The following is a 27,660-nucleotide window of genomic DNA, read 5'->3' as shown; positions in this document are numbered from 1 at the left end:
CATATGACCCGTATGGACTTGCGCGCCCTTCTTTTATATGCAGGTACATCCTAACTAGGTTGAGACAGAAATTTCGAAATCTTCAACACTAAGTGGTAAAATGTTCATTGACCGAGTTTGGTCGGGCCGGACCGGATAATAAGCACTGGGATGACCTTCGAGCCAAAAGTTTACCTATCCGGCTCTCCCATCCAGTCGATAAGTACATTTTACGTAATTTTTTCCTCTTTCGAAGTTATGCTGTTTGCCAATATACCAATAAAACTCACAACCAAAGACTCACACACTACAAAATTTAATCTTCACTTTAGTTACATTAGGTTTTCCTTTCAACAAAAAATCGCCGATATTTTATTATGTTTAAATGGTGACGATGAACAAAGATATATGCATTCGATTAAATCAAATTCAATGAATGAAATAAAGGGAATAAAAATTTTAGTTGACTTATGTAAGCGGTCAAACCAAAAATGCTAAAGTAGGTTAATTAAAATAATGGTTACTTACAGCCTTATTGTCACAAGGTCAGGTAAGATAATAAAAGAGAATAGAAAAGACAGTAAAATCATAAATCAGCAAAATTGTGTCTGAATTAAAAATCGTTTTAGTTCAACAGTTCACAATTCGAATAGACGATTAAAATCATACTCACATGCTGTATTGAGCCGTAACCAGGGACAGAAAAGTAACAAAAAATGTTAGTTTAAGTGAGGAAAGAGTCATTTAAGAAAAAGAATGCAGTAATGTTAAAAAACTAATCAATGAACCTAGGTTAAACACAAGGGATAAGAACTCGTATCACACTTTTGAAGGTTTATTGGGCTGCAGACATAGAGGATGAATGACCAACAATTAAAGGTAATGATATGATAATATTTATAGGCAACTGTTTGATACGTGTCTTTCCGCTTGTTCACTGAGGGACAAAGTTGTTTTCGATCTTATAAGCGGACTTGTCAACAATGGCATTTTTGCTGAATGGGAAGGAAGCTTGCAGTAATTGCCAGATTTTTATCTAATTTGCTCTTTGTCTGCTTAGAAGTTTCCTTAATGTCAGCATGAGCGGAGAAAAATGCCAATTTAAAAAATATTCTGGTGTACTGTCGATGTTGTATTTTGATCATCCCTTTCTACATCGATATTTCAATTTTCTCAGTTTTCCCTCTCTGTTTACTTAAACACAGTTCCCTGAAAGTTGTGTTTAATGCATAATCTTCTGCTGACATTATGCTCTCTCTCTCTCTCTCTCTCTCTCTCTCTCTCTCTCTCTCTCTCTCTCCCTGTTCCCCTCTCTCCCTCTCTTCCCACCCCCCCCCCCCCTTTTATGAAAATCTTCCGCACTCGTTGTTCTTAGTTGTCCACTAAACGCAAGAAAGGCAGCGGCGCAGATGTGCCCGCAATGCAGCTGGTCATTCATGCTTTAATCATAAGAATATTCTTAAACAAACAAACAAACAAACAAACAAAAACGAACAAAAGGAGATGACAACGTGTCATTATCCTTAAAGTAATTAGTTCTAAGCTTTCACCTACCGCCTGATGTATTTACATGTATTTGATCCACCGAAGGCGATATCGAGAGCAAAGAAAACGATAGGGATAAGCAGAATTCAAGTATTATAAAACATTGTTCAGTTCAACTGACATTTACAGTTAAAGTAGGCAATACTAACACACTTCCCATCAATCATCATATGGGACTGAAAGCTGGCCTCGGTTATTCTTCATTAACTGTTTTCGAGATGTGTCATTTATTTTGCTATTACAACGAATGGTATAAGAACATCAAATTCTCATCCTCATCCTCTCATCCTGTGTTTTGCTACTCAAGCACGTTTGCATTATTTAGGAATGTTATGGAAAGTGGAGCAGAAACAGATGTTATAACTAAATTATAAACTTCAGTAATCTAATCAAAAATCACTTACACGCTGGTGTATTTCACAAAGGCCGCACATGAGTGGAGAAAGCACAGAATGACAATTAAGTTAGGGAGATTAGATGAAAAATGAGTTGGCCAATAAATGAATTATGCATCGAATAAATTTGAAGCCTCGACATACCCCATGGGGAACCCGTGGATCCGTTCAAATTTCAGCCCCCGGGGCCAAAATTGTGTTTCAATACTCTACCCAAGTGCTGTACTTGATGGTCAATTTTTTTGAAAAGGCAAAATGAGCGATCCTAATATTCTATGAATTGCCAAGCCCTATAAGCTAGACCTGGTAGACCTTTTCTCCGGAGCCATTCGTACCCAAAAGTGAACTCTTTATCTTAAAACACCTCCACATTACAAGTTAAAACACTTGTATTCGACACTTCCGGTTCAAATTCCCGCCCCAACCAAGCGAGGCTCACATTCCCTAACCCTGGGCACGAACGACCGTTCCCCAACGGGGGAATGTTAAAGCCTTAAATTGATGGGCCCATTAATCAATAACTGAAAGAAAAGCGAAGCCAGTTAGTATTGAAACGTTTTTTTCATGCAATATGGTGTAATTGAAAAAAGAAAAAGGAAGTACATTGTTTTTAAACGATTTTGATTTTCTTTCGGTGGAACAGAAGTATGGAGAAGTCTTTCTTCAAGACCTTTACCGAAAGCAAGTTTCGTTGAGTTTAAGATGGTGACGCTTTGATATCTCCTTTGCAGAGAATAGGAAGGAAAGAAAAAACCAAATCTTCAACATCGAATGGACTCAAATCCACGCTAACTTGCATTCAAAGTTAAATATGATGCCACAAGATAAAGCTATTTTTTAAATTTTAACAATAATTTGTTGTTCAAAACAATGCAAAAGCAAAATTTAGCGAGTCCTGAAGGGAGGCTAAAGTAAAATTATTCGTTAAGGTTTAGGATTCAGTGTGTGACCTTGAAACCTGGGTTATTCTACGGGCCGAAACGCAAATCTCGACTTCTGAATGAAGTACAACGCCTCCTGATCTTTTCTTTTGTTATTATTAGTTTTCAGCTGGTAGAAAGGGTACAGAATGGGAGTGGTTAGCAGCTTTTTGGTCATGAGACAGGTTAGGAGTAACATCTACATTAAGAAATTGAAGTAGCACTTACTTCCTGATGTTTCCGAAGTGCAGTCCATGAAAAACATAGAGAAAGGAAAGAAAAGAAAATCACCGGACCGGCTATCACATTCCCGTGTTAACAAAGCATAGAAAAGTGGGAAGAGTAATGAAATATATCCTATACAGTGCCAGAAATTTAATCAAAATATTTAAATGATTTTCTTTTGGACATGCAGTTTTTTATTATCATAGTGAATGATGCAGCTGAGTTAATCCTCCCCTGTACTTTTTAAAAGTTCCCTAAAAATCAATATCAACACCCTGACAGCAAAGGTGCGTGCTGTTTTATATTTCATTCTCCTCCTGAAAAGGAAGAGCTATTGTAAGTCGTGTTGCAAAAACTTGGTGACCTGTGAGCATATTGTTATCCTGCTCGCCAGGGCAAATAAAACAAATCCATTTTATACAAAAACAGGGGGCCTCGCCATCATGATGGAAACGTGAAAGACGTCAAACTATCCTCATTTCAAAACTTCATGGGAAAACATAAAAACACATTGAATTATTTTTAGTAAATGTTTTGTATACTAGTGACTGTCAACAGTAAGTTTCGATCAAAAAAAAAAAAAACTTTCTACAAAATTTCTCGCCCGCAAGCATGAATGCTTCAAACAGGTAGCTGCTACACTTCTCTTTGACAAAAGTGTGATTACCATTGCACTGAAATAATTACAGAAAAGTATAAATGACATAGAATAAGTAAGCGATTAAATAAGCGAACACATTGTTTTGCACTTAAAAGTTAAGAAATTAATAAAATATCCAAAAGATTACTTACTTTGAGCTAATATTTCCATGAAAATGTTTCGTACATTGAGAGACAAGAAAACAATCTCAAATTATGTAGTGACCAAGATTTGCTTATTGCATTTGCAGTTGAAAGAAAAAAACTAGGAACAACAAACAACTAAATAAACAATAAAAATGAAATGGAAACTGAAGAAAAACATACTAAATTGTCGATAGTAACAACAATAAGAACAAGCTTAATTTTGCCTACTCGGTCCATATTATAGTTAAAGTTATTAATTATTCGATTCACTGAAAAAGAGAGAAGGAGGAGAGACAGCTCCCAATATTTGTTCGTATCTCGACCTGATTACTACAGCACAACTCGAATAGTTAGCCATCAGCCCATAGGAAAGGCGACTGCACTACTTGGAGAACGGTGACAGTGATAACAAACTTACGACACTGCTGTTCATCTGAACCATCACCACAGTCATCTCCGCCACGGCAACGTCTCCATTTACTAAGACACTTTCCATTAGCACAAGTGAACTCGTAGTTTGCACACTTTCCTGTATGATAATAAAAACAACTTAAATTCAAAGACAAAATATTGAGACTGTGTATTTAAGAAAAGGAAAAGAACAAACAAAACCTAAAATAATCCTAACAATTTAGACATACTTCTTAGCTCTGAAGTCAAAAACCATAGGACAGTAGTTTTCATCTCCGAGGTTATGCCTTTGCCGCAAAATTCTCCCCTGCTAAATATGTTTGAACCGATAAGCAGACCAATAAGCAACTCGCAAGCTCTTGCTAACACAGATTCCCTTTCTAAATTTTCATCCCTGTCGTCTACAGAAAGTAGAAAGTTGCCGCTGACCCTTGGTCTCTCTGTGTCATTTTTTCTTCTTTTGACTTTTAGACTAATTTTGAAAAAAGGAAGAGACGAGGACTCGACTTTATCCTTTTTTTGATAACATGAATATCCGTAAATTTTAGTTGTCTTGACAGAAAGGCTTTGTAAATATATATGGAAATCGATAAACATGTTTGATTAGTTTCTTTCCTCCATATCTCATACAATCTCCCTATCAAGCAGGAGGTGACCAGTTAACTTTGGTTTTTGTTCCGTTTTTGTCGTTTCAATCCGCCTCTTGAAATCATTTTTTAATACTTCAAAGATCCTCCATCTAAGATTTTCTATTGATAGTTACGTGTAAATCAAATAAATACAAGCGACGTGTACAAAATATGCCATTCCTTCAATGCGGTTATCCGAGCAATATTACAAGGAAACGACACAAAGATAGATTTAGATTTATGATACTTACGGCCAGCTGATTGGCGCAGGTAAAACATGAAAGAAAAGGAAAAGTTACTCAATTGGTATACTAGTATCATTACAATACCGTTAAGCTCTATGAAATTTTGGTTATGGCGCACTGGCGACAAAAGTTTACGTGTAAAAGAAAAATTTATTGACAAGCTCTACATTAGCCATTTAACATCCCCTGTGTTTCGACCGTTCGCGTTTTCGCCTTTTTGCGTTCAATTAATACAGTCAATTAAGGCAATGCCGATGGGTGCATGACTATATTTCTAGAAAAGCTTTTTTCAAATTAATATGCAAACGCTTGGGGAACTCAATATACTCAAGAAATCCCGAAGCGTTCATTCACTGCACGCATGCGTAATAATGGTTGCTTTAAAAATTTATCATATAGAGCATTTTACGTTGCAAAGTAAAAATCATTATTTCTGGTCTCCCAATTAATGCATTTGACTTTGTCCAACGGTAGGATACAAAAGGAGTTATCTCGTATATAAAATCGCCGCGATCTCATTCAACTAGTTTCAGTTTATTTCATTCGATTTTAAAATGACTTTGACCATCAGAAGAACCGTCTTCATGCCATTAAAGTTCTTAATCTAAAGATGGCGCAATGTGACGACATTCAACCAATAGCCACTTCAGTTTTGTTAAACTACCTCTGCATATGATTTACGTCACAGCTTTATTTCGCTGTCTTGGAGGTGTTCTTGCAAATGAGGGGTTCTTGAAAAATATAGCATTTTTTATACATTTTTGAAAAGAGAGTTAGTCTTCCAATTTAATATTACTTTTTGAGAGTAGCATTTTTACGCTAAGCCCATATAAAGAATAAGGAGATGTACAGAAGTAGAAGTTACCTATCAACCACAGTACTTACTGCATTGTTCGTCTGATCCATCACTACAGTCAGTGTCCCCATCGCAGCGGAAAGACGCGTAGGTACACTCTTGTTGATTTGCACAAGCAAACTGATCGTCTCGACAGGTTACTAGCAGATAATTAAAAGGAACACATGAACCGTGACAAAACGTTGGCACTTCTTATACATTTTTTACCAAAAATATATAATGAATATTAAGGGCTTCCTCACGACTTGAGCAGCTTACCTTTAGTGATTGACCTTTTGTGACTGACATTTTGCAGTGACTTTTCATCAAAGACAAAGTTTGTTAACCGTCAACTTCCACTTTACATTTTTTAAGTTTATCGTTATGATTCGCCAGTATGTGATGAGATTTACGTTAACAATCAATGTTATTGTTACCATCATTAAAAAGAAACATTTATTGTCCGATGAAATTTTCATGGAAACGTTTCAAGATGGTGAGTTTTTGATGAAATGTCGCAAATACCAGTTAAACACGCCTCAATCACGGCGAGCTTCTTACCTGAGATTTAAATCTTTTCCCATAATTTTTTTTTTAAATTTAACGCCAGCATGAGATGTTGAATGGTTTAGACTGTTTGTTACAAGTACTTAGCGTATCAGTTCAGTCAAAATTTGGTGTAACGGGTTAAGTCCTCCAAGGTTTTCTTCAGATATAGAAAAGCTTGTTCAGAATAGAGTTGGAATTTTGTAATGTGTCTATCATGCTAAACTTCTTTTGGTTATAAGGTTTCATAGGGAGTCACTCGGTTGACTAGAAGATAAACATTACAAAATGGCAGTAGCAACATACTCGCAGATGTGCAGGGGACGGCTACCAGCATGAGCAGTAGAACAACCTGGGGATTCATGACAATCTTTGTGGAAACAAAAAAAGGTAAAAAATAATCAAAATCGAATGTAATGAGTCAAGTCTGAGACTGCATGTGGCTACTAATATAGCACAGTGATCAATTGACTTTCAACCAATAATTCAAAGGTAAGAAATAATCATATAAATAATAACAATGATAGCAATACTAATAATAATTCATAGAGGGCTAGCTCGAAAACCTAACGGTTCCTCCAGCCTCTAGGCTCTAAAATGATACAACTATGTTTATTTTGCCTGTTCATTATAATCATTTTTCTTATTTCATTGTAATTCCATTTTTGTGAGAAATAAAAACTTGTTGTTGTTGTTGTAGTAATTACATTTGTATCTTATATTTGTATCTTATATCTGATATTATTGTATCGCTTCTTTTTACTGTATGAAAAAATGTAATTTAAGGTAAAGGGCATCTAACTAGCTTGCTATATTATGCCCTTCTCCATCCTCCTATCTTACTTGTAATTATTCATTAGACTCTAATCTGTTGAAATGGAGGAAAAAATAAATACCAAAAAAAATTAAATAAAATAAAGTAGTAATTATAATGATGATAATGATGATAATATGGTCACAAGCTATTGGGAAACGATCGAAATTGCGTTTGGAAACTTGTTGTGCAATTTGATATTTCACCATTAGAACTTGAATTGAAGATTTTATGTTGACATTAGCAACAATGAAATGTTCTGATATACACAGTGCAGCTCAAAGATAAGGGGACATTGTATAGAAGTACCATGCGCACGTATCAAGCGACATACGTCGACATACTCGCATAAATACGCATATTTCCTTCTCGTATGGGCTTTTGTTATTAATTGCTCTACTGTGCTTTGAGTGGCATTGAGTTATAGAAAAAAAGAGCTGGTACTGTAAAAGCGCCGGCTGCTAGCATGAAATGGGCAAAGTAATTATGAAACGTCCATGAGAGTTATCGTGTTGAATATGTCTGTCTTATAATAAAAATATGACTGTTCTTTTTATTTATTTATTTTTTGGTATTTTATTTTGTTGTCTTGTAATTTCTGATCACTTACACCTGTATAATAATATTGTGGCATTTCTAATAAACTTGTAAGGGAGCCAAAAAAGGAACACTTTACCTTTCTTGCACTTGGCAGTGATCTGCCTCAAAACACTTGTACAATCTGAAAAAGTAAAACATAATCAATTAAGAAATTGGAGTGCGTATCAAACTGAGAAAACTAAAGAATAGAAATTTCATTATTCATAAATACATTTTGGTTACCTCTGTTACTTGTTCGTCACAGCATTCCTGAAGCCACTTGAAGTGACCTCTGAATAGGCAAGCTTAACGAGAATTTTATCACCAATCTGCTCCTTACAGATACTGGTTCCAACAAGGTAAAAGAAACTGAATTCGACATAAACTGAGACTTCTTGATATGAAATTTGATAGAGCATTGTTAAGCATCAAAAGTTCAACGCGTTTCAAATAAGCAATTACCTTCGATGCAAGGCGTCTTAGAGAGAAACCCCCCGAGAAAATAGATAGTTACTCGTTTCCCGTCCGTTGATAACAATAAGTGGATTACCTCAAAATTGCATGATCTCTCCCACGGATTTTTTTTCCCTCCAATGTTGTCTTGTTTTCTTCCTATTTAGTGTACTATTTTAAGACAAAATATTTCAGCAGTTTTTCCTTTTTTTGTCAAGAGGAAAACAGGTAAATGTGCGAATATAATTCAGCTATAACGACCACTTAGATCTAAAACTATAAAAGCAACGCTTATTTAACAAGCACATTATCAGAGATAAAGCATACAGAAGCAAAGTAAAAAAATTGGCCCAAAATGCTAAATATACCGAGATAATGGTATTAACACAACAACACTCTTATGTCCGTCGAAGTCGCCCCGATCAGAATTAGAATCAGTACTTGTATGGTACTAAAAACCATCAGCTTTAAAATAATTATTTAATAACCGAGTCGAAATAATAGAGATGATGATCATCGGCGATGATCAATTATACACGGCACATCATCAGCAGGTAACAACTGAATTACATAATATTTAGAATAACCATGTTTTCAATGTTCCACACGGTACAAAAATAGCCGAGAAAAAATTACCTTTTTCTAAGGTGTCTCTCTGAGAATGAATAGATTCCTGCCGATCAAAGTCGAAAGTCGCTGAATATAAATATTCCTTCCGTGATAGCCAAAACCAAAAAAAGGAAGACGGTGACGTTAACTTTGCATAAAGATGTATTTCAGAATCCAATTCTCTTTAAATGTCGATGACCTCACCTCGAATAGAGCAAATAAGAGGGCAAGAAAATTATAAGCTTGCAACCATCTGGAGAATGCAATTAACTTCTGAATAAACGGGTTTCTATAAATATAATTTTATTATCACTTGGTTCCGTAATGATAGTCAATCCAACACGTTGGAAAATTCAGATCGAGAGCAACTGAGGCATCTTATGTTTATTATGATATTTTTTTTTACACTGTTAAGAATAAAACTTTCAAGGCGTTTTAAATGAGCAAACACCTTTGACGCGAATAATTCTGAGGAGAAACCCTCCATAAAAAATAGATAGTTATCAGACAGGTAAACACTGCTCTGTTGGGATAGAAAAGACGAGAATAACAATAACAATCGCAATAATGACGATGATGATACATGTTAATAATAAAAATACTAATAACCATTCTAATAAAATGATTAATGATAATCTATAGATGGGTAAATTCTCATGTAGCTTTAATGTTTTCGAATACCGTTGCTGATCGGCAAATTAGCATAATATTCTTCTTGTTGATCAAAGATTAGAATCATGACATCATAATTGTTTTGAATCAGCCAATCAAGTGAGAGATCCTTGAAGCTTGAAGCCATTTGGTGACAAATAAAGTTTAGTGGCGTCAATAGACTGTTTCAACCGTCAGCTGTCAAGCAATTTTCCCATTTCCAACAGTTTCTAATTTCCTTTCTCTTTGTCTTTCTTCGTTTGTTTTTTGTTTTTGTTTGCCGTTTTAGTTTGGTCTCGTTTTGTTTTTCAAGTGTATATTGATTCGTCTTTCTTTTTCTATAACCGTTTCTGTTCATTTTTTAGACAGTTATCAGTAATTGGCAAGCGTTTATTTGCGATCAAGCGGCCAACAAAAAAATGAAATTTTAACGCCCACAATGCAAATAAACCAAAATAGATAAAACGTTCACTTCACCGACAGGCGCCGAGAAGAACAATGTACAACATATATAGTCTCCTACAAATATGCATACTAAGGCACTGTTTGTTTCCATCTCTTGGCGACAAAAAGGGGCACCACAGAATTTCAAAATTTTTGTTATTTAATTCTCACTTTATTTTTTCGTTTTTTATGTTTTCTTTTGATGTACTTTGTTTTAAAACAAAAATGCTTCCTTCGTTTCTATTTTTTTTTCAAGAAGAGAATCGCGTTAGCGTGCGGATGTAATATGTTGGCTGCTTACTCTTAGGAAAGATAATAGGCAAACAGGGGTGGGCTCGGGGGAGGTTAAACCTTTAACTTTCAAGATCTGATTGTCAATTCTCCCCTCTATGTGCTACACATTTCCTTTTTAATTGGATACAAGAATTTGATGTTAGATCAAGATAACAATCTCTACCTGATAAGTTTGAATATTCTCATTACCTGTTTGCTGAATAATGTATGGATATCATAGAAAGAAGATTCATAGTGATCACCACTGGGAGTGAAAGGCTAACCAATCACACTTCCTCTGAGAACAAACAAAGGAATAATAATAATGAAAAGATAAGAAAAACAATATCTCTTGGCAATAGATTTAATCTAAACGCCCACCGAGTGACGCATGTCGATTTTTTTGTGGTTTACGGAACATCTTGCAAAGATATAAAACACTCAGTTGAAGAAACAATGGATTAGTAGAAAGGCTCGAACATATGGAATAATGTAAAAGATAACTTTAGGGAAAAAATAACGCAAGTCAAATGACATCGATGAAGTAATGCAAATTAAAGAAAGAAACTTCACCGAAGTCTGTTTTTAATTTTTCGTTCTCCCCCTTCTCCCGGGGTCTTTCGAAGAAGGAAAGGCTCCTAAACATGCAATCTGTCTCCGGATCTCTCACATGATTGGCTGACTCAAAAGAATGATAATGTCATGATTCTAATCTTTGATCAACAGGAAGAATATTATGCTAATTTGCCGATCAGCAACGGTATTCGAAAACATTAAAGGTACACGAAATTTACCCATCTATAGATGATCATTAATCATTTTATTAGTATGGTTATAAGTATTTTTATTATTTACATGTATCATCATCGTCATTACTGCAATTGTTATTGTCATTCTCGCCATTTCTATCCCAACAGAACAGTGTTTACCTATCTGATAACTATCTATGTTTTTACGGAGAGTTTCTCCTCAGAATTATTCACCGTCAAAGGTGTTTGCTCATTTGAAACGCCTTGAACGTTTCACGCCTAGCAGTCTTATAAAAAAATTTCATAATAAACCTAAGATGCCTCAATTACTCTCGATCTGAATTTTCGAACGTGTTGAATTGAGTATCATTACGGAACCAAGTGATAATAAATTTCTAATTATAGGAACCCGTTTATTCAGAAGTCAATTGAATTCTCCAGATGGTTGCAAGCTCCTAATTTTCTTGCCCTCTTACTGGCTCGATTCGAGGTGAGGTCGTCAACATTTAAAGAGAATGATTTTTGGATTCAGAAATGCAACTTTATGCAAAGTTAACGGCACCTGCTTCCTTTTTTCGGTTTTTGTCCTCGCGAAAGGAATATTTATATTTAGCGACTTTCCACTTCGTTCGGCAAGAATCTATTGTTATGAGTAATTGTTGTTGCAAATAGAAGCTTCTAGAAATCCCCAGACTGCTTATTCATGCTGACATCAAGTGACGCAGTTATTACGTAATACTACTAAAATAATTCTCTTGTTAGCTTTTGGTATGTTTCAGAACACTTTGTGAATGTATATAAGGAGTCATTTATGTAGTAAAATGTAAAATGTTATTCACCAGCCTAGGGTCGGTCCGTATTGGGAAAAACTGTGCCCTCTTTCTTGAGTACTCAAGGCGGAGGGCACAGTTTTTTCCAATACGGACCTCCCGACGGGCGAATAACATATATATGTAGATTTGTTTCGTTGAGGGCTCCCTATGCATGCATATTTATGTGTAATTTATTTACAACAATTTTTCGAGTGAATTCATAATGCATTCATATAAGCGCTTGCGAAGAGTTGCAATTTCATAAACAAGCAGTTAGGGAGAAATAAGAGAGATGGTAAGTTTTGAGCTCGGTTAAGATATGAAGATGATTTTAGTCTTGTGACGAGCGTGGGACAAAGAAAACTTCTGAGTCCTCATGAGGAATCGAACCTCAGACCTTCGGATTCTGCTCTCCGATGCTCTACGACTGAGCCACAGAGACTCCATGGTGAGTGAAGTCTCTTACGAAGTTCATATGATACGCGTCCTGCATACTGTGAGGATTAGCAATGTCGATAGGGTAATGTTTGTGGATAGAACTGAGATAGATGGAGATAGATACATAGTTTATTATCAAATAAAATACATTGCAGCCATAGGCTGAATTGCGTGCTTTTTCTCAATCATTGATTATATAAGACTATATAAGACTACCTATTACAAAAATGCTAAAACCTAAATAAAATTACTAATATAACTAATATAGCTAATATACAGCAGCGGAATAGCTAAAAATCTAGGTTAGCACACACGCACATAACCAGGATAAATGAAAATTTAAAACGGTCAGTGCGAAAGCGCGCATGTTAAAAACGCGCCGGTGTCTAGTATTGTAAGCTGAAAAATGCCTATCTGGCAGCAAATTGTTTAATTTGTGAGATGTATTTGAGATAGACTAAAACAGATCCGTACATAATTTCATGTGTCTGTCACAGAGCGAAGCTAAACCGTGCCTGTCTAAAGAGTCATGATATGACAGTTCTGGTGAAATGATGGATAATGCGCGTCTTTGGACCCTTTCAATGTCATCACTAAGATACGCAGGTAACGCATGATGGAATATTTGTGCGCAGTATTCCAGAACAGGACGTATAGTTGTACAATAAAAATTAATTATGTCATCCGCTGGAACGCAGGCTCTCTTTAGAAGGACTAAAAGTATAATCGTTTGTTTGCTCTTTTTATAACATCATTGACGTGGTTATTCCACTTAAGGTTACACGAAACAGTCACGCCTAGGATCCTACCCGACTCTACCGTCTCTAATACTTTGCCATCGACCAAGAGGGGAGTGAAATGGTGTTTCTGCCTCTTGTAGTCGATGACCATAACTTTGCATTTGTCAGCGTTAAGCTGCATCTTCTGTGCTTTGGACCAATCCTCCATCACTTTGACAGCGGTTTGGGCGTCACCTAATGCGTTACGCGGGACGATCTCTGCCACCGTCGTGTCATCAACGTATTTCCAAGTTTGAACCTGGGGAAGTCTTAGATCGTTCATCATTAGCAAGAAGAGCCATGGCCCCAATTTTGTCCCCTTAGGTACACCAGCTGGTACGGGGCCCCACTCAGAGAAACAATCAGCAGATAATTTTACGCGTTGGTAGCGATGCACTAAGAAGTCAACTACCCAACGTGCTACTCCCCGAGGGATATCAAGACTGTAAATTTTGTGTGTTTGCAGTTGATGGTCAATGTAGTCAAAAGCTTTGCGGTAGTCAAACAGGACCACCCTGACTGCAGATCCCGTGCCATCAGTTGCGCGCGTCCAGTGATGGAGCATGGACGTCAGAGCTAGGGCCGTGGAGGATTTCGGTAAGGCTCCAAACTGGTCGGGATTGATAATTTTCAACACAGCCGGACCGATGAACGCAGATACCACGAAGTCTTCGGCTAATTTGGAAATAATTGGTGTGAGGGAAATGGGTCGTAAGTGCTTCGTAATAGACCTCGCTCATCGAGGTGTACGCCAGGAAACACCGGCAGATGACAATGAAGTGCGCATACTCGAGTGTCGAGCTTCAGTGTAGCGTACCGCGAGCACACGACTAGGCATTGCACGAGGGCTTCACGTAGGCTGATAGATGTGAAGCCGCGTAAGCAAATAATTTGCAACCCGCGTTTTGAGCGCGAAATCAAACTGGTGAGGTTGAAGTTGAACAGTAATTCTCAGTATTTTGCATTTTCTGATCAACTCGCAAAGCAACAATACCGGCAGAGCTAAAGCTTTGTCAACGAGAAGAAATTGTTATGATTCAAGTTTGTGGAGAGAGGGTTTTGAGTGAAAATAGGACGAAAAGAAAGAGACTGAGCGACCAAAAAAAAAAACAAGAAGTAATTACGTAAAGTAAGTCGAGAAAAACACGTAAGAAAGTTAGAGAGGACACCAAAATATGCAGAATGCGGTGAAAGGAACGTGAAGGAGAACAAGAAAAGACGTAAGTAAAAAGGCGAATATTTAGCATAGAGCAACGCGAGAAGGAAGTACATCTAAGTGTCCAATACCTTCAACTTTCCCACGAAATGACTGAACATCCGAGCCATTTCCTCCTTGGTGCTGGATATTTCCTCTAAGCATCTTTTTAGTGTGTGAACCAAATCAATGAGTTGTCTCTTTGAACAATAGGGAACAGCAGACTGCTGTTGGATATCATCGTTTAGTACATTCCACAGTGGACTGTCGATGCTTAACGCGTCTTCAACCGCAATTGTAAGGGGTATTTACAACCCACCGTGTCAAAGTTTTGTCCTGTGTACTCCTTGACCAGCCGTTTAATGGCTCCCGTTGCCTTCGTAATTTGGGCACAAAGCTGTTTTGCAATGGCTTGTCCATCTAAAGAATTAACACAGCATGAGTCAAAATGATACCTTAGAAAGCCTACACTACAATCATTTCATTACGATATGTTGGTTAGCTATAATCGGACGTCTTATCGACGACTTTTAGCACTGGAACATATCAATGCAATACCTGCATATTTCTTCATTAGCTGTGAGAGAAACCACCTTTCTGAGCACTTGACATGCATGGATAATAGCAAGTCTTCTCGACGCTTGTCTTGCAAATAGCGGAGGTATGCAATATACATGCTGCTGTCAGGAGACCATCGGGTTGGCTGTCCTCAAGGTTCTTTAGCTGTTGATCCAACCTATTGCCAGCAGAAAGGAAAACAGAGGAGAAAGCAAAAATTTGGTTGGAATTATAGATTTGGTTTTGCATTGATTTGCAGTGCGATCGGTAAACAAAACTTGCCCTGAGAACCAAGTAAAATACCAATAACGACTTCCACATTTAACGGCATGGAATTGTCCATAATTCTGATTGCTCGATTGCATGATTGTCTGTTTACTTGTATGATTAACTACTTGTAGATTTTGTGGCTGGTAATGAGTATTTTTCTTTGTTTTGGAGGACCTCATTTGAAGACCGTTTTAATATCCTACGTAAAGATCATTTAGTTCCCAGACCAGGGGAGTAAATATGGCAGAATCCAAAAGATGGTTATATACTTGTCAAGCCGATCGGTCAATATTTTCAGATGCCGGGGAACATTTTTTGCAAGTTTATTCTGTTAATGAACAATTTGAAAAATTCAGAAGACAAGTATCAGAGAAAGTCAGGACAAATGACAGAAAATGATGGACCAAAAAGTAACACATTTCCTGTAAAATTCAGAAACGACAATTGGGGTAAACATTGTATGAAAACCAGATCTCCATGCTACTCCATACCTTACACAGAAAACTTGTCCGGGTTTATCATCTGATGATGAGCCTTCAAAGAAGAAAATGTAAAATCATAAAGGAACTTGTAACTGTTTAAGTAACTTGCGTGTACCTTTCTGAACTTCAGTTGTGGTACTCTAATTTCCTCTTAAGCACTTCAAAAAATTTATCAAACTAGAATCAAAAATTAAGGAGGGCAAAATAAAACGGATGTCATTCATTTGTCATGATTATTTTTGGTCGTTAAATGTGAACCATTCCAAAGAAGATCACAGCCGACCGAGTTGCAAGATAAAAAAGACTGGTTAGAGGTCAATAACAACTAGGCATTCCTCGCGAAATTTGATAATAGCCTGGGAACTAGCGCGTCTTGTGTTGGAACTCGCCATGTGACTAATTGACGTAAATATAGTTTACACACGGGAATTACATCTGACCTTGATACAGTCAACAAAATCACTTGCAGTAATATCAGAGTAATGATGCCGAGAAAAGCGAGATCACTTTCGAAGAGGAAGACCATGTAATCCTGTATCATTATATCTTTCGGATCAAAAATGGCGGGCTTTTCAATCTTCGAAACTCTACACGTTGTGGATTCGTTGTGGTAAACTGTCTATTTGTTTTGGCCACGGCTGCATTGGATAGCACCTCTGAACTCAGTAATCCTTTGGATACTTGGCGAAAGGAAGATCAGGATAATGTATCACCCGTTAAAACACTGCAAAGGTTGGTGAAGTGTAATAGTAGTAGTATTTTTGGTAAAATTTCCGCACAGCCCCCTACTATCGTAAAACAAATCTGTTTCCCCAATGGCTATGTGTTGTTTTTGTCATTGTTTTCTCTATCCAAGAACTGAATGCATAATGTAGGATGGGGCGATGCGGAAATTTTACCCTGCTTGTGATAAAACTGTTGTTGGATTGGCATGTGGCTGTAATTACACACCAAAAAAAAAATCCTTTTCCCCTCTCAGAACGAATGAAACATAGCATGGAAAGGCACTGTTCAGAAATGATGAATTTATGGACAAACTAATGAACTCCTACATCATGAGCGCTGTGGAACAGTTTGATCTGAACTGCACTGCAGCCAGAGTGTTGTTAAATGCCATGCCTGGGCTGGAAAGTGCTGCAGTTTTTCAAGATATGGTAAATTTAGTAAGGTATTCTAAATCCTTCAACTCTCAAGATCTGATTTAAATTCTCTCCTCTAGCTGCTACACATTTCCTTGTAAATTCGTTACGAGAATTTGGTGTTTCACACTTTTCACACTTTTATTTTTTTATTTTCGTACATATTTACAAGATATTAGATCAAGATGACAACTTCTTCCTGATAAGTCTGACTATTCTCATTACCTTTGTGCTGGATAATGTATGAATATTATAGGGAGAAGTTACATGTTAATCACTTCTGGGAGTTAAAGTGTTAATAATCTTAAGATGTGACATTTTTTTGTCAGCTTGAGTTTCATGTTAAAGTCCAGAAATTGTGTCCAGTTTCTGTGGCATGGCACTCCCTTCCTTTTTAGAAAAAAATAAATACTTGATATTAACTTGCACAATTTCTCAGGAATTGTCTTTTGTCACTCATGGCATTTTATTTTTTGGAACACCTTTTTTAAACTATACGCTGAGGATTAAATGTTGAATTTCACATGTTTAAGTTCCCTGCATTGGCAGCTGCAAATTTGAAAGGACTTGTCAGACCTTACACAGTCCCTTGTGACAGACCTGTTAAACAGGATTATCCTGAAAGCAAAGACAAATAGGAACAAGAGCAAAAAAAGTAACATTGTGAGTAACAAAGTAAAGAAAGTGAATCTTGCTGAGCCAGGACCATCATGCACAGTGCCACAGAATGGTAAAACATCTGGTTTGTGTAATGGAGAAGTGGAAGAAGCAAATAGGCAATGGAAAGGGTTAGTTCACTTTTTGAGTATTGTAACTCAGATTGCCCCTCTGCCAGTGAGTTGAATTTTCTAACAACTTTAAGTTGATTTAAGTGTCTTTTCAAACTGAGTGGTATTACTGGTTTGCAACTTGAAGGCTCAATTATTCTCCTTTGGGTTTTCACTTTGACAGCCAAGGCAGTGCTTTCAGTAAGACCCAGCACCAGTAGGAGCTCCAGTGGGTATTCTGTAGTGAATAGGCAGTTATACTCTGGGAACTTTCATGCAAACTCACGATGTGAGACCTAAAACACCTTGATCTTCTAGAGTTCTTTCAGTCAACTTTTACCTTTATAAATGAGTTTTGATAAAATGAGTTTCCAACAGTGGACTGACTCAAATTTTGGTAGACATTTACCTTATATCCTTTCAGAGGACTTTTTGTGTGAAACTCAGGGAGCAGGCCTGCATGTCAGGGAATGGAAAATTTTGATCAGGAATAAAACGATCAGTTAAACAATTGTTATCAAGAACAAAAATATTTAATGATCATCTGTGAAAGTTTGGCACCAAAAACTCTGTTTTAAGCCAGTTTATTCCAAATGGGAGGAATGGGATTACAAGAGGGAAATTCTCTGGCAGGTGCCTTACCAAGGAAGCCACCTTCTTCAAATCCTATTTGACTCCCAAAATCAGATTGTTAATTCTCCCATATATTTGCTACATCTTTCCATGTAAATTAGTTATGAGAATTTGGTATTTAGATCAAGATAACAACCTCTGCTTGATAAGTTTGTGTATTCTTAATAGCTGTTAAGTGAATTACATATGTACATTATAGAGAGAAGGTACATGTTGATCACTTCTGGGAGTTTAAGGGAAACAAGGTTAGCTTTCAATTTTGAACTAGAGGGATTTGATAGTACATCTAGGTGGTCACAATAACATGGATTGAGAAGTGTCCTTCCTCAAGCACTTCAGTATTTGTGCTTATTATCATTTGTTTTTCTTCTTTTGTGTCAAGGGAGGGGGGGGGTGGAGTGAGGGAGGGGGGGGGGAGTGCCAGCAAGGAAGTACTCCAAGTAGGTTTGCCCTGCACAAGCCAGCTCAGTTTCCTTAATATTAATAAATATTTCCTTTTTGTTTCAGGTAAAAGTTGTCTACAAGCAAAACATCCATTGTTAATTAAAACAAGCAGGGGTTTCCGTTCCACTGGAAATGTAACTTGTGCACCTAAGGGAGGGGACCACATAGTCCCTATGCCCTTTTCCCTCTCCCCCCTGACTCTTGGCATGCAGCAGAGACTAATTCTGCAGTATCTGACTCCCTTGGGAGAATATCAGGAGGTATGTGCTGTAATTAGGCACTTGAGCATTTGATGTAATGTGAAGAACAGTAAGACTCTCTCCACTGAAGTTTGTGGGAAGCTTGTGAGAAACGTGTACTCAATCTGAAAGGATAATTTAGAAACTTAACAAATTTGAGTGAGGACCAACTATTAAACAGTAGCCTCTGTTTAGTGTAAAAATATGCTCGTCCTTTTTTTGGTGGACATTTATTTTGACTAGAGAGGCCAAGAATTTCCGGAGAGTAAAGCTTAAGGAAAACTGTGCGCTTCTAGGATCTGATGATGTTTAAAGACAAAATATACGTGTATATATTAGAGCCAAATTGAGGACGTATTCTTTTGCTTTTTATCCCTCAAATATTTTTTTGCAGTGCAGAACAATCAACTTAGCGTTGAAAACGGATGTGGAATTTTCGAAGAGACTTCACAAACAAAGAAATTTGTCTCTCCTTCATTATCAACTTGGATCGACTTCTAAAGAAAAAAAAAGAGCAGAGCGATATGACCTTGTGAAATCAAACCAAAGAGTCAGAAGCAAAATACTGATGCCACTTATGACTCCTTCGCTAATGATATGTGAAAAATGAATTGCTGGAGTTGTGAGCCGTCGGTTAGCTCAGCTAAGAACTGGCATTGCCTGTGATTCCGACAATCTAGTTTTCACTAGATCATAAGCGTTGGAGTTATTAGCGGAAACAGAAGAAAATATATTGTTCGGAATATTCCGACTCCGATTTCGTCAAGCTTTGGGCTCTGTGACGATACGTTTTCGCCCCAAGACTGGAAAACTGGCTCTTCGCGGACGGAACAACAACAACTGGGGGAACTAACTCTGTAGAGACGACTTGGCAGCGAGAACGGAAACTCGTCACGATTTCCTGGTACACGGAGATCTACTTCGAGCGAGCTTATACGGACGTCAAGGATAAGACAATCTTTGGTTCCACAGTACTTTTATTCTAGGTCAGGCCAACAAGCGACATGACCTCTAGCATACTCTAGTTTGTAATCATCAAAGCTGTACAAGGTACTTGCTTAAGAAGTAACTGGTGCGAAGTGCTATTGTTACACAAATCGCAATATTTGGATAAGGACACAAAGGAGCGGAAAAAAGTCTCTTTGAAGTTAAACAAAACTACTTAAATATTCCATCTGTTTCTACGACGGAAAGAAGCTCAAAATTAAAAAGACGGATGCAATAAACTTTAGGCCATTAAAGTAGGAAACCTAGGTGCGAATTTACAGCTCTGGTATAGAAAACAATACCTATCTTAATTGCAGTAGCGCAGCTCAGGAAATAAAAAACGAAAAAGCAATTAAAAGTTTCTGCTTATTTATACAAGATTGGTTTGGAAACCATTGCATGAAAAGAAATTAGATTTGCGCGTTTAAACTCAGCTGCTATCTACCATGAAAACCAATGTTTCCATAAAGACCATTAACACTTATATTTACCTAAAAAAAAACCATGTAATAAATAACAAAAGTGCCGACAAGCAGGTACATATGATGAAAGCGAGGAACAACAAAAATCTATTCAAAAGCTACTGTGGTTTTTATGCATTTTTTGATTTATTGAAATGAAAGTACTTGAAATGGTTAAATGTGAAAGTTTACGAATAAATATGTTCCGAATAACACACACGGGAAAATCAATGAATTTTCCCGTAACAGCTCCACTTGCGACTCCGACTCTCGATTTTCTCCGGTTCGCCGGCATTCCTACGACTAATGAAGAATTCAACTCCAACTCTGTCTTTTGTGTAAATGAACCTTTAGACACTCTACCACATTCATCCCTCTTGAAAAACACTACTTTAACTCTTCAACTCCCAGATCAAATTTGTAATTCTCCTTACTGTCAACCATAGAATTCTTATAATGTTAGTTCGGATAATTTAGTATTGGATCAGCTAATCCTGCCCGAATTGATCATTTTTACTATTCTCGTTACTTATCTGGTTGATATTGTCATTGATATTGTAAGGAGAAATTCTGTCTTGGTCACTCGTGGGAGTTAAAGGTTAAGACAATAATGCATTGTACCGACTGAGATCTGACAATTTAAGAATTTAAAAGCTATTTCCTTTTATTGTCTTTTTAGTATTTGGCATCCCTTCTTTGTCATAAAAAGTTTGCCACAGAATTTGTGACTCATAACGGTGTCCAGCGGTTACTAGAGCAGACCAGTTTTTTTCTAAAAGAAAGAGGTAACAAGTATCATTCCGTTAAACATGAAATAACAATGAATAACACATCTCTGCTTATTTTTCATCAATCTCCCTCTCCCTTCCCCCCCCAAGAAAAAGCTTATTTATGTATAACGTATAACCTTCAGGTAGAAAAAACTTCACAGCACTTATTGCTGCATGAAGAGAGATAAGGAAGAAATAAAAGAAAAACTGGTTAAATGGATAAACAGAATCGCAAGCAAGGAGATAGAAAAAGATAAAGATAAGAAACATAAAGATAAACACTCAAAAAATGTTATCTTACAAAACTACCATTAATTCCAGAAAAAAACTTCGAATAATTAAATTCTTGGTGCTCTTTTTTCTACATAGGCCAGAGAATCATGAAATTAACCAACAGAATATGTCGACAGAACCTCCTTAACTGTTTCAAGTAACTTGTTTCAGGTGTCCCTCCTACCAAACCCTGTGCTGAATGACCTGGTCAAGTGTGCATTGTGGCTTCTAGAATGTTCTCACGACTCTGGCAGATGTCACGCACCTCTCTTTTTCTCGCTCACGTGTTCATTTCGAGCAGTGCTGGAATTGTTCGACAGTAATGATGGTCTGCGGAAGCTTGTGAACCAGGTAATTAGTCAGTTTTATTTATTAATTACACAACACAGTTTGGACCCCAGAGAAACGTGGATCGTGTAGTTCAATCGCTTGGAGTAGGATCATACCACGAGGTCTATTTGTTCTGTGACCTTTCCGTTCTCGTAGGAGTAGCAATTTCTCTTAATAACACTCATTCGAAATATTTTGCAATACGTAAAGAAATAAAAGAATAACTAACGTAAAATGTGATTATTTAATTAATAAAATAGTGGATAACGTTGAAAGCCCATTCTGATTGGCTACTCAAACTCCGAATATCCGTTGCTGTTCACCTCCGAGTAACTCGCGCGTGATTTGCGCGCGGAAATATTGCAATCATCGCGGGAATAAATGAGTTAGAATCATCCTTTTTGCTATATCATCTTTCTGTTTAAGTATATACTATAACTATTCACCTCAGTGTCGATGGCTGGCGGTGGATATTCACCTCGCGGCTTCGAGACTCGGTGAATATCCGCTACTAGCCAGCAACCTCCACTTCAGTAAATCACGGTTAGTTACTTTTGAAAAGTAGTTTAGAGACATGCCGACCGCTATGAATTAACAAGTATTTAGTACACGCCGTGTTTGCATTTTCCAGACTGCGCAGACTCGTTTGAATTTTTTCAAGCCATTTTACGGTCCTATTCCACTCGCGTTTGCATCTTGAAAACAACGAATATTACTGGCTGCAAACCATTCTAAAATAATCTTTTTTTGTTTAACCATGTTGTGGCAGCTAAGTACACTTTCAATCCTTCGTCCCGACGAGGCAGAACTACTGAATAATGATGAGGTGTTTGGCAGCCGGCAGACAGCAAATCACATGCACTTGCATGGCTCTACGGAGATACTTTAATGCCCATCTTCACATCAGGGCAGATGCGCTGAGGAGATCTATGGCAAGGAACGAGGGTGGAACACCACCTGTTCCAGTTCCAGCGTATAAGGTGAATTTTCAAGCCTACTCCTTAATTTTAGGAGAAAATTGTATATTGTCAGATGAGCAAATTCAATATGTTATGTTATTTATTTACGGAAACCCTGATGGCATAAGAGTAAAATTTCCATTTGGAACTCAACCAGGCTCACATATGTTATGCTAAGATTGTGGTCTGGCACAGTAAGAGACGGTAAACACACTCAGCCATTCGCAAAATCCGAACCAGAAATAAAAATTCATTATTTTAGTCGACGTCTTCCTCGGCGTTTCATTCCTGACTGCTCAAGTTCGCTATTATTTAACATTTTTTCCTTCCATCCCAAAGGTGATGAACAGACTTCAAGGCTTCACCCTGCTGTTTCAGTTGATCTCCCTATCGTCAGACTGGGGAGTGACAAGTAATAGGTACGTCATTGGAAAGGTCTGCCTTTAGTGTTGGTCAGCGGCTACTCGCACGATCATGCGTAGGAGACACGTTTTTGTAGTCCACCATGTTGATTGCACTAACCACGAATAAAGGAAGTTCTGTTACCAGTATTGGCCCCAGGACTGTCGGACTGTGCTACCGGAATTGGAAATTCTCGGAAATCGTTTCAACTCAAGGAATTGATGTTTTTGATAATTCAAAAATCAAAATCGTATCAGAACATTAGTTGTAGTGATTTTCTACTGCCTTCTAAAGGATACAGGTAGCCTTTTAGTATTATTGACTTAAGATTTTTCTTAATTTTTCTCTCTGTATTTTAAATGTCATTTTTCGAGGCCTGTCCACTGCTCTATGTTTAAATGATCGATGGTTAATCCTTCCATAATGAATAAAAATTAACTGTTGTTATATTAAAGTTCACACGGCAACCAGGTGGACAATCAGACATAGTTTGACGCTACTCTGGTTTGCAGATTTAATGAATGTAACCGAAGAAGTTACGATTCATAGACCCAACGTTTCGACACTCCTGTCTAGTGCCCTCATCAGGGGTGATCTAAACGCTGCAACAAGAGGTCCTTTTATATGATCACTAATTAGCGGCCTTTTTTTTCTGACGAGGTGTAAATAGGCGTCAGGAAGCAAACCGCCATCGTCACGATTTAAAGGAGCGTAGGCGGAGTTGATATGCCAAGCCTCCAAACAAAGGCGCTGATGGTAACGCCGATTAGTTGTGATAATTTTAGAATTGTCCCACCCAATTGTATGGTTGGTTAGGCATGTATTCTCCGATAAAGCTGAATTTTCCTTTTTGCAAAAAAAACCCGCTTTTTGGTGCTCTTTTAACCGTGTACCAAACTGACGTTTGGTCTGTCCGATGTATTCGTTGTCACAGTCATTGCAAGGAATAGTATAAATGGCGTCGGTTCATTGTTCTTTCGTGACAGGATCCTTAGGTTTGGCGAAAATATGTCCCAAAGTCTGAAAAGATTTTTGAGCAACTTTAACGTTGTGGCTATTCAAAATTCTCTTGATGAGTTCCGTAACACCCTGTATGTAAGGAATAACAGCAAAACCAGTCACTGGTTCCCTTTCATCAAGAGCGTTACTATTTGTAACTGGTTTTTGGCAGTTACGGAGAAAGGGTCTGTAGTGTTGTAATGATCCCACCTCATTGGCAGTCAATTCTATAGTTGCTCCTCTAAGCTCTGTTAGAGACGACTGATCCTCCTCCGCTCCCTCCCCCGAAAACCATGGGATCCCCAGGAATTCACCTACCCCCCTCCCCCCCCGTGATAAATAAAGACTGGTTCCCAAGAGTGAAGAAGATTAAAACCAATTGAAACTGAACACCGATTTTTTTAAAATTTTTTTTACGATGAACGAACTGTGACACTTCTTCAGACCTCAAATTTACTCCTCAAAAACTTATCTTCAGGGCTTGACCCTTTACATGCCAACATCAGTATGCATATTCTCCATACTGTTCTCTATGTAATTCCTTAGGTGCTGACAAAGAAAATTTAGTTAAAAATCAAGAGCTTCTTATTTGGTGATCATTTTCTTTATTCTCGTGATCCTAATGTTTGCTTCAAGGAGTGATATTGTAAAGAGAAATTAGACGCTGGTCACTCTTAGAAGTCAAACGGTTTGAACCTCTTGTTTGTGTCGTTTGCATTTGGCTGATTCTTAGTGAAATAGAAATTATGATCTTGTGTTTCTTCTTTTTTTTTTTTCTACTCGTAATAATTATCCTTACTATTGTTTAAAAAAAATGATGGCTTTTATGAGGTCATGTAAACGTAGTACCTAAGTTTTTACTTTTTCTCCTCAGCCCGATGGCAAGTCTGTTTTACTTGGAACACAAATAGGCAAATATAACTGCATTTTAACGGACTTTGAAAAGCTTTTGTATCGCTCTCTATCATTTGCCCAAAGAAATTTTTAAAGTAATATTGAGAAGATCTTTTCGCAATTCTACCGCCAAAAGCTTAATCCGTTTGAAGGTTTAGCACATGCTGGAAATTAACTTTACTCACAAAGTACTTTAACTGAAGAGAAATGTATACTTTCGAATTTAAATTATTTCACACGCAAGGAGGAACGCAGTGTTTACAAAAATCGTTTTGTGAGGTCTTATGAGGTTAAAAAAGAAGATTTGAGTGTTAAAAAGATGAGATAGTGATTCGTTTTTGAACGCGAAGTCCTCAAACGTGTGCAATAATTTGCTGCTAAAAATGACGATTTTAACGGAATTTTGTTATTTGTATTTTTCTCTGAAATAAAAAGATATTTTGCCAAAAAAAGTATCCAGTGATTTTAGTTATAGTCTAGCCTATCTAATATTAAAATAAGGAAGAAATCGAATTTTTCACCCTTGCCGCGAAATTTAGAATCTGTCTGATTTTTACAGACAAGCGCTCTTAAAAACTGGACAGGTACAAAACTCAATCGACACTCCCTCCCCAAACCCAACAACAGTCAAATGGTAACCAGTTAGGTTCGATGTTGGATTTCGGTCCACATCCACACAAACAAGGCAGCTCCGCTATTGCTTTTAAATAACTTAACGTTCAGTCAAATTCAGTCTTCGTGTTAACTGTTTAGTTTCCATATCTTTCGTTCAAACCAATCAACCCTTTTTATTCATGAGTTTTGCAGCGCGTTTCGCAACGTTATGAACCTATCTAAGGCTCATGTGACCATTTCAGGTTGTGTTCACGAATTCATTTATCACTGAAATTGTCTTTCTGTACTCCATTCTTCAACTTTTAGGACCACGAACTTTTATTGACGTCATCTTCATCTGCTTCGCCTCCTTGTGCTCTTTGGTCATTTGGAGACGTTTTCGAAATGAAGTAAGTCTTTGAAAACTTGTTTGATTCGTACCACTAGTGCATTGGATAGTTACGTCCTTGTTTGTGTCTCTGCTTGGTATATTTGTATCTCACCTTTAACAAACTACAATGTTTGTCGCAGAAACATAAAACAAACACATACTTCGCTATGTTTTACCATTAATTTTTATTGACTTGAGGATCGCTGAGATACAAAAAGAAGTTTTACATTGTTCTTTCAGAGCTAAAACTTTTACAGAAGACACTTAGACAAACTAATTTCATAGATTACAGGAGACGAGCAATTTCAACTTAATTCACCTGCGACAATCAACGCTCAAGATCAAAACAAGCAAAATGGGAAATAATTTAGGTGTATATCATGGCTCATATCCTATTATCAGATTGGTGTTAATAACACGGTGACAGTAGGCGAACTGTAATATTTCGTCGTTACATTTATCTCTCTATTTGATAAAAAATGTTACTTACCTATAATTTCATTTGTTTGTCTTTGGCTCAGACATTTATTCATTTAGCGAAGACACCTGGGTAAAGTCTAGTAATTTATCAGAACACAGAATTATTGGCACACACGACGCTACTGCGCATGTGAGTTCAAGACATATGATACATTTTCACTTCTAAATACATCGCGATCAGCCTTGGTTTGACAAATTGTCGCTGTTCATTTAGAACATTTACAAAAGGACAAATAGATAAGCGAAATTGCTACAGCGTGAACACGGGACAGCAAGGACGATAGAATCGCTGATTTCGCCCAAGTTTGTGCGCGATCATTTTTTGTCTCGAATACATGGACTTTCAAGAAGCATTTTTAGCTCAGACTTCATGGCAAAGATCACTTTTCTACGCCTCAGTTTACTTGTTCTGAGGCCTGTTGGCTGTGTTTAATAATTTTTTATTTGTTAAGGTTTTTTCTTTCACGTCACTCAGTTGAAATGCGTCTTTTGAAAAATTAAACAAACCTTATGGCGTCGAATTCGAGATTTCTATCGGTAGATCGTTGATAAATTGGAGGCAAAGCCTTGTGATTACCTTAGTAAAGGTTGACCAATGTTTTCTTGTATTTGGTTCAGTTTTTTGTTTTTTGTTTTTTTTGTCGTTTATTGCTTGTGGTACTTCTCTGCTAAAACCCCCTTTTTATTTCTCGATAACTATGAGCATTAGAGTGCAGTTAGAGTGTGATGATATTATTCACTAGATTGTATTCAACCATCAGATTTACGACACTGCGACAGGTCAGCGGGTACTAACTCTGCACGATTCCAACAACACTAACAACTACTCAAAGAACCTCGCCTCCTTCAATCCCACGGACGACCTGGTACTGAATGACGGTGTATTATGGGATATCAAAGGCAAACGGGTTATACACAAGTTTGACAAGTTTAACAACTTTGTCAGCGGCGTTTTTCAGCCCTCCGGGCTGGAGATTATCATCAATTCAGAGATTGTATCCTTTTCTTGTTTTAATAGAACGAGCCAATGCTATACTGTAAAGCAGTGAGTCCAGATCACGTTTCACGAAAATAACGGAACACAACGTCGTCCTTTCACGGATCTCGAAAAATCACTTTACCTCCTTCTTCTTTCTTTGACAGTGAATTAGGAGAGAAATAGATATCAAGGACTACTATTTCATAAGAAAAGTTTATTGTTTCCTCACCTTGAGCGTTTTCGGGAACCACTACACAGTCACCTGACTGATCCACTGAGTACAAACTTATGTCTAAA

At 37.3% G+C, this 27,660-nt stretch overlaps 1 protein-coding gene and 2 long non-coding RNA genes across 3 annotated transcripts; 2 read left to right on the top strand and 1 right to left on the bottom strand.

Annotated features, from left to right (window-relative positions):
- Window positions 1–6,032: 6,032 nt before the first annotated feature.
- LOC136284085 (uncharacterized) lies at window positions 6,033–9,097 on the bottom strand. Its single transcript, XR_010719081.1, has 5 exons — window positions 8,999–9,097; window positions 8,460–8,533; window positions 8,007–8,051; window positions 6,823–6,886; window positions 6,033–6,131 (listed from the first exon to the last, which is right to left on the bottom strand). It is a non-coding gene; the product is annotated as an uncharacterized lncRNA (long non-coding RNA).
- Window positions 9,098–18,654: 9,557 nt separating this feature from the next.
- On the top strand, window positions 18,655–23,322 carry LOC136284079 (DDB1- and CUL4-associated factor 1-like). The gene is made up of 3 exons (XM_066173880.1): window positions 18,655–18,865; window positions 21,507–21,686; window positions 22,964–23,322. The coding sequence occupies exons 1-3, from the start codon at window positions 18,779–18,781 to the stop codon at window positions 23,069–23,071; spliced, it is 375 nt and encodes a 124-aa protein (XP_066029977.1). The 5' UTR covers window positions 18,655–18,778; the 3' UTR covers window positions 23,072–23,322.
- Window positions 23,323–25,585: 2,263 nt separating this feature from the next.
- LOC136284084 (uncharacterized) lies at window positions 25,586–27,626 on the top strand. Its single transcript, XR_010719079.1, has 3 exons — window positions 25,586–25,923; window positions 26,442–26,514; window positions 27,146–27,626. It is a non-coding gene; the product is annotated as an uncharacterized lncRNA (long non-coding RNA).
- Window positions 27,627–27,660: the final 34 nt, after the last annotated feature.

Source organism: Pocillopora verrucosa, chromosome 11 (genome assembly GCF_036669915.1).
Source record: "Pocillopora verrucosa isolate sample1 chromosome 11, ASM3666991v2, whole genome shotgun sequence".
Classification (NCBI taxonomy): Eukaryota; Metazoa; Cnidaria; class Anthozoa; order Scleractinia; family Pocilloporidae; genus Pocillopora; species Pocillopora verrucosa.
The sequence above is the reverse complement of the archived record's forward strand: the minus strand, read 5'-3'. Positions and strand labels throughout refer to the sequence as shown.